This window comes from Chelon labrosus (assembly GCF_963514085.1).
Source record: "Chelon labrosus genome assembly, chromosome: 8".
Lineage (NCBI taxonomy): Eukaryota > Metazoa > Chordata > Actinopteri > Mugiliformes > Mugilidae > Chelon > Chelon labrosus.
The window spans coordinates 6,743,010-6,751,180 of record NC_140358.1 but is presented as its reverse complement, the minus strand read 5'-3'; the positions used below and the strand labels follow the sequence as shown (position 1 = coordinate 6,751,180).

The 8,171-nt window shown below is 40.5% G+C and overlaps 1 protein-coding gene across 1 annotated transcript; it reads left to right on the top strand.

Annotated features, from left to right (window-relative positions):
• Window positions 1–2,098: 2,098 nt before the first annotated feature.
• On the top strand, window positions 2,099–7,369 carry grxcr1a (glutaredoxin and cysteine rich domain containing 1 a; the record flags this gene model as incomplete). Its single annotated transcript, XM_084550514.1, has 4 exons — window positions 2,099–2,503; window positions 4,554–4,793; window positions 4,878–4,943; window positions 6,479–7,369. The coding sequence occupies 4 exons, from the start codon at window positions 2,099–2,101 to the stop codon at window positions 6,656–6,658; spliced, it is 891 nt and encodes a 296-aa protein (XP_084406640.1). The 3' UTR covers window positions 6,659–7,369.
• Window positions 7,370–8,171: the final 802 nt, after the last annotated feature.

Sequence of the window (8,171 nt, the reverse complement as noted above, 5' to 3'; positions counted from 1 at the left end):
CACTCTTACTTTAGGTGTAACACAAGCAATGTCTACTTAAGTCATACATTTATGTTCACAGCAGATGTCAAGCTTTACTTAACTTTACTTTAATATAACATCCATTGTAATGGATGTTATATTAAAGTAATATTAAAGTAAAGTTACTGAAACCAATAACATATTTTTTTTCTGAACAGAAGTAGAAACTGAAGAGCCAAAAACTGTTGTTCCCCAAATGGCCACTTGAAGCTCCAACAGAAAGTCTCTCCAGCAAACTTAAGACACTTGCAGAAAGGCTGAATATTGACATAACTCATCCATTTAAACTGTATTGGGTATCATTTAGGATGTGGCTACTTTGAAAGACAGGTCAGTGCTCAGATGTCACCCATCCGTCTCAGCTCCTCCTCACCTCCTTGCCTATTTTTATTTATTTTTTAAAACTAGTCTGGGGTATGGTAGAATCGCGTACTACCAAGATGGTGACAGTTGGTGCAAACCATGCTGAGCTTCAAAACTGCTCTTCAGGAATCCTGTTGGTGACAAGGGTTTGACCATCCCTAGGTACTATGCCAAGAAAATAATAGTAAATTGAAATGGATTTCAGATTACTCTGTTTCATTATTAGTTTTTTGTTGTTGTTGTTGTTGTTTTTTTTGTTTTTTTTGGAGATTTCATTTCATAAAATAGTTGAAATGTTAAAATGTGTACTGGGATGAAAACACACTGATGAGAGAGATATATGAGAGTATGTTTAATTAATGTGCAAAAGAGTAAAAATATTTATTTCACCTTATTAACATACAGTGCTGCTTTGGGCCAGCATGCTGAAAGCATAAAGCTAATTTGCTGACCTTTTGTTTTTAGGATTTTTTAGCATGCAAGCATCGGCTAATTAACACTTAAGACGAAGTACTGCTGTGTTAATATTATCTATGTTGTAGGTGTTTAGTTGTGAGCACAAATGTTCAAAGTTGGGTGGCACAGTGTTGTGGTGGTTAGCACTGATGCCTCACAGCAAGAAGGTTCCCGGTCTGAAACTATGGGCCGACTGGGCCTTTCTGTGTGGAGTTTGCATGTTCTCCCTGTGTCTGTGTGGGTTCTCTCCGGGTACTCCAGCTTCCTCCCACCATCCAAAGACATGCTGGTTAGGTTGATTGGTGATTCTAAATTGGCCGTAGGTGTGAGTGTGAGTGTGAATGGTTGTCTGTCTCTCTGTGTTAGCCCTGTGATAGACTGGAGACCTGTCCAGGGTGTACCCCGCCTCTCGCCCAATGACAGCTGGGATAGGCTCCAGCCCCCCGTGACCCTTAACAGGACAAGTGGTTACAGAAGATCATTGAAGTTCAAAGTTTTTATCTGATGATGGTGCTAGGTCAGAGGATCACTACACTTTAGAGAAATGCATGCACAGATTTAAGCACCAATCCAACATCGGGATATACATTGAGACATTAGCATTTAAGAAAGGAGCAAATTTTCACCACAATCAGAGGAGTTTATCATCTGTTGACCACAAACATTTGTACAAAATTCCATCTCAATCCATCCAGCGGTTGAGAAAATTCTGCCAGAACCAGAACCAAAAGAGTGGAAGACTAAAGTTAAAATGATGAAAGGACACGATGCTTTTATTGTTCATGTGCTGGGCAGGTAATGAAAAAATTCACCTTCTTTCCAAGCTTGCAGCAACAACAGAACAGTAACAAATCTTGTAGCTGACACAACCATTTCCTCCCAGTGTTGGCTGTCATCTAAACCCAATAGGGAAATGTTTGTTTGTTTGATTAAAGCATATGAAGTCAGGCCATTAAAAGTCTTCTGTCAAAGCTTTGGTGAAAACTGTGATGAATAATTAAAAGACAACGATCATTTTACCTGAGCTTAGTTTGCTTGGTTGCCATGGTAGGAAAGCATGTATTATTTACCGGCTGTGTGAGTGTGACTGCAGACAGCTTACAGGCTCTCAGTCATTTATAGATCTGTTCAGGATTAAACGAGGTAGTAATCCATGGCAAACAAAACATTACGTCCGAGCTGCATGTGTACCTCCGAATGAGGAGCAGGGAGTTGGACTGGGGTGCTGTGGACCATGTGATGTGGCAGAGGGTTTGCAATGGAGGGGACAATGCTGACGGCAGGACAGGAGAAGCCACAGAAGCGGGTGAGGTTCCGCGTGGCTTCGGGGAACAGCGGCCGGGTCCTGAAGGAGATGTTCAAGGATGAGGGGCCTTCGGACTCCCTGGATTCAGACTGCACCAGCAGCTCTGACGCTGATCGAGCAAGCACCCCCTCAACAAGTGGAGATGTACAGGGACACCTGTACGGATACCTTGGCCCCGAGCTGGATGACAGCGAGAGTGAGCCCGATGAGCTGCTCATGTACGCAGGGGCCACAAAGGACTGGATGTTCACCACCAAAAGGGTGAACATACTCAGTAAAAATGGGACTGTGAGAGGAGTCAAGCACAAAGTCAGCGCAGGTCAGACGCTGTTTGAAAACCTGCCTAATTCCAACAGTGTAAGTACTTCTGAATGAGTGTGATCAAAGACAACCTGTTGCTTAAATTCACGTTGATGCTGGGACGGTTTCAACACTCGTTCCCATCAGTGTCAAGTCCAGTTACAGGTAGGAGCTGCATGTAGGCGTGTGACTGGGACAAAGGCTCACAATAGAGGACAAGGTCACGGAACAATTAAAGATTAATGATGCATTTCGTTAAGTGTTTCAGGAGAAACTAATCAGGTTAATGAATTCTCAGCGCTTCGCTTTCTAGTATCCCTGCACAAAGAACCGTTTGTTATTCTGAGGTAACTCTTGGCTCGTGTGCTGCTATAGAAGGTCATTTCTAAGAAAATCGTCTCTGGTGAAGTTGAAGTCACGTCTTCAGTAGACTATAAAACTTTAAAGGAAATTTTTGATCCCAGATCCCAAAAGAAACTGCTGTTTCTTGATCTTTCATCCGTTAAAATAATTAACACACTTTACATTTATGATATCAGTTGTTTTACAAAGTGGAAAAAACTTTGTACAGAATTTACTTCACATAAGTAGCTTTATGCATTAAAATAATATTTATCGTTCCATGGGGAAACTGCATACACTGCACACACTAAAAACATATATTTAACAAAAATACATGTTAATTTTGATTGAATATTACTCAGTATACTTTATATTGAGTAATATTCGCATTTCTGAACAATAAATTGATTTCTAAACCTCGTTGGAAATGCCATCAGCATTGTCTCTTCCATTGCAAAAGTATAAAAGTCTATGGTGTGAAAATGATATTCTTATTGTTAAAATATGTTGAGGCATTTTTAAATGAGGAGCAATTTAATGTGGTTTCATGCTCGCTACAAGTCACAGAAATCTTATAATAAGAACAAAACACACAATATTTGGCCCTTTCCTTATAAATGATGTAACAGGTCTGATCTGATTTCGCGCTGCACATGGCAAAAGTCCATGAACAGCAGGACACAAGTGAAAGCAGTTGATTACCTCACTGAGAAGGTGGAGGTGTGCAGCGCGTCCATCCCCTGCAGCTTTTCATGTGACAGCTCACTGTGGCAGCCTCTTCTTGTTCCATTGCTCCCTGAAATATTGCAAAATGATTTGTTGTCAAAAATGAAAAAAAGGCGGAGCAACTTGAAAGACAAACACATTTAACTTCCTGTTTAAAGTTCAGTAAAGGTCAGGTCTCGTGTTGCCAGGGTAATGTTTTTAATGCGAAGCAGCAAAAGCAGGAAACAGTTTGCATTAGCAGCGATCCCAGATGATGAATAAGCATTCTGCATTCATGTTCATATATTAGTTTATGGATTACACTAATAGTAAATTAACATAGATTTTTGTTAAGGAATGCAAACACAGACAGTTCATAATAATGAAAATGTGTAAAGATTCAAATTTTTTCATCAGTGGGACATTAAAAGTTAAAATCCTGGTTTTGCATCATTTGTGAAATCTTTTAAAACCACTTTCACAACAATAATCCATATCATTTTCTACCACTGTCCTCTTAGTTTGGAATAATTTCTGATTGTGATTTGATTTAAATAATAATAATCGAAATAGTTGAGAAATAGTTGGAAGGATTTTATTTTGGGTTTATAATTTTTGGCCTTGTGAACAAAAAGTACCGTTTTATGAAGAGTTAATGGTCAGTAAATCCTTAACTAATGTTCCATCTATAAATGGCTATAAATGGGTCACAATAGTGGTGGCCTCTGCCTCCTCCTGATATTTATCCTCTCTCTTTGGCAATAATTCAGTATTAAATGCAGCCCGTGTTGATTTAAGCATTAAAGTAGACACAACAGTGGTAACAAGTATCACTGTGTGATAATTCTGCTATTGATAGTGTTAGTAATCCCGTCAGTAATCCTGCTATATCAGAGCCTCTGAAAGGCTCCCGTCAAGTACATACACTGAAACATTACAGCATAACCCCCAGTGTATTTCAGGAGCCATGGTTTAATAAATGCACTGTTCACTGGAAATGTACGATCACAACTAAAAACATGATCATGTAACTTCATTATGTGTGTTTCCGCCCTCATAGATGGAGTTATCCCTTGAGTTTGGGCGGATTGTGATCTACACCACCAGTTTCCGTGTGGTGAGGACGACCTTTGAGCGCTGCGAGCTGGTCAGAAAGATCTTCCAGAACCACAGGATGAAGTTCGTGGAGAAGAACATTGCCCTAGACATCGAGTACGGGAAGGAGCTGGAGGAGCGCTGCAAACGCGTGGGAGAACCTCCTTCGTTACCGGTCGTGTTCATTGATGGACACTACCTAGGGGTCAGTTCTTATCACTCCTTTCTAAAGTTACGCAACGTCAGTATCTCATGCAACAGCGCTGAGCTCATTATATGTGTTTCACAGGGTGCTGAGAAAATACTTGGCATGAATGAATCAGGAGAGCTGCAAGATCTTCTGACCAAAATTGAGGTTGGTCTCCTGTGTCTTCTCTTCAGAAACGTTCCTTTGAATCACTGAAGTTGGCTGAACGGATGATTTTCCTGTAAAGTCGACAAAGTATTCAAATGTTACCAAAAATGCAAATGGTTGCTTGTCAAAACTATTCAAAGCGAGGACAAAACACTCACATTTCACGCTAAATAAAAATGCTGCCATGTTTGAGCACAAAGCCTTCTTCAAACCGTTATTCGAATGTTTAATAGGAACTATTTCCCTGTATGATTTGTGGCACATATAATATTAACGCAGCAGATGATTATTATCATTACAAATTTGAACTTTATATTTATCCAAAGTCATTGAGATGAAGATAGTGCAAACAAGATCAGTCAATTCCCCTCATGTTATCAATAAAACATGAGCAAACTGCAGTGTAAAAAATGCATGCACATCAATAAGGGGCCATCAATAATGTAGGGCTTGTTATTGATTCAGCCGTTAACACATTTGTTGGAACACACCGAGTACACGGTTCTGCGGTACAGTGAGATTGTACAAACTATTTTGGTTTTACGCTGAGCTGAGCAGCCGCACAAGCCGTGGCCTTTCCTGCGTCCCTCATTTGGAGTTCTGACGCCACAGAAGTCCTCATAAATAAATACAAAGCAGTGTCATGGCATTCAAGTCATGCATTCCAGTCACTGCAGGCTATTAAAAAGAATGCAGCTCTAAAAGGTCATGAATGCGCTGATCAGTCCAGAACTGGCCACCAACGCGGCTAGAATTGTGTATTTATCTGGAGAGTCACGGATCCAGCAAAACGTCAGAAAATAAGCTTCTTTTTCTTTTAGGTAACAGGTAAAGTAGAAGATTACTACCATTCATGTTTGTCTGTTGAGTAGAAAACTTAAGTCAGGAAAAATAAAGTTTGACTTAACACAGACTGGGAGGAAAGTTCTGGATCTCCTCCAGAAAGTAGTAGAAGTCACCAATAGGCAAACCAACCACTTTTGGGGCCCAGTTAGAAAACAAAAAAATGAGGAAGGGGCCCCCAGGCCTCCTTCTATTTTCTCCATGACAGTTTGAGCCAGTTTGGACTGTTCAGTATGTTTGGTTTGGACATCTGTTAACAGAACTACTCATAATTTGGCCAAATGAGTTACTCCTGTGGCCACTTGATCCAATTAAAGGATTTAATTTAGATTTAAATGGAGTCACTTTGCCAAACATTTGTTACATGTCTGTAGTTCTTTTCCATAAACAGGAGATATACTTGGAGTACAAAATTCGAAAATATGATGTGGGATTAAAACTCAGCAACGTAACATGAAGGCAGCATATGTGCTGGATTATATATTGGCTCTGGGCAGTCGAGGATGTCGACTTTTTGTACACTGCATTAAAATCATCTTTTACAGTGACTTTCTGACATCTGAAATAGAAATATATGTCAAAATGTCATAAAATTCCTTTAAAATTCAGCTTAAAAACATGGCTTATACTTAACATTAACATTGGCACTATATTCAAAAATAATCTATCCATTTTTTATTTTATTTTTTTAGAGGGTACAGCTTCCCCAGACGTGCCAGACCTGCGGGGGCTTTGCCTTCGTCCCGTGCCCAATGTGCCATGGCAGCAAGATGTCTGTGTTCCGCAACTGCTTCACGGATTCCTTCAAAGCCCTCAAGTGCACTTCCTGCAACGAGAACGGCCTGCAGCCCTGCGTGAGCTGCAGCCAGTGAGGATGTTCAGTGCCTGAAACAACAAGCCTCACTTCCTCCCTTCAGGACCTCACACAGGAACCTGGCCTGGACTGAAACACAGGCAGCAAAACCACGACTCTCCCTCCACGGCCATTGTTAGTGAAGAAAAAGGGAATTTGTAATAAAACATGTGGTACTGTTGAATATGTTGAATATTGTGATTCATGAATGTGATTGTTCTTTATGATCTAGAGCAAATAACTTCAGCCTTCTCACCTTAGGTTATCGCAAAATTCCCATTGAGAAGTTTTTGGCTGGGTCTGTCAACAGGTCTGCGTGTCTGTCCACTGAGGACACATGAACTAGTTTCCCCTCTGGTAAACCTAAGCCTGTTAGTCAATTAGTGAGGAGGCTCGTTCATTATCAATGCTCTCATCACTAATCCCATATCAGACGGAGTTGAGGATAACAGACGCTCTGGACAGAGAGCGAAAGTCAAGGGATCAATTTGCAGACAGCAGAAGGAACACAATTCAGTTTAAACATTACCAGCTCTATGCAAAGGTTTCTGAGGCTCGGACCCAAATTTTATTCTGGAGCACAACAACAGCCCCAGTTATCATAATGAACTTCTGTCTCCAAGTCTTCCTTTGAACCGGTGCTGTGGCAAAGTGTGGCCATGTCACTGAACCAATCCATTCACTGCTCTTTGTATGTTACTTTTACTTCTTCAAACTTTTGCATATTACTGGATATTGAAGAGAAAAAAATGAAAGGCAAACATTTAAATTAGAATAAATAAAGTTTCTTTATATAGTTATGGTGTAGCTGCATGGATACATGCAATCATATTATTCACAAAATAGCCTTTCCAACAGTGGACAGAGCGGTTTGTACCATAACAAGGGAGTTACAGATTGAACCAGCAATTTTTCAAAGGGGCCTAGAAAAAAATTACCTGTTTTTCCTTGGTAGCCAGAAATTATATGTCCCTGACCTGCTTTTGCCATTCATTCATTCATTCATCTTCTGTAACCGCATGTCCTGTGAGGGGTCGCGGGGGGCTGGAGCCTATCCCAGCTGTCATCGGGCGAGAGGTGGGGTACACTCTGGACAGGTCTCTATCACAGGGCTAACACAGAGAGACAGACAACCATTCACACTCACACCTACGGCCAATTTAGAATCACCAATTAACCTAATGAGCATGTCTTTGGACGGTGGGAGGATACATAAAAAGACAGAATGTTGTGTGAAAATGTAAAATTTTGGACAGATCATCAACTTGTAAAAATATTTAATCGCGGTTTTGCCTGATGTTTTACAGCTTTGCTCGAGCTACAGGGGAAAAAAGGGGAACTGGTTCAACATCTTCAGAAGTGTAGTCCAATGACACTTGGTGTTTTTTAGTGAGCAAAAATTATTATATGTGACTAATGTGACGTTAACAGCATAGAGAAGCACACACAATGAAATGTCTCTGATTGGTTGGATGCACTGGCTGCAAAGGGATTTAGGTTTTGCATTGATTAATTCAATCCAAGGAGAACTC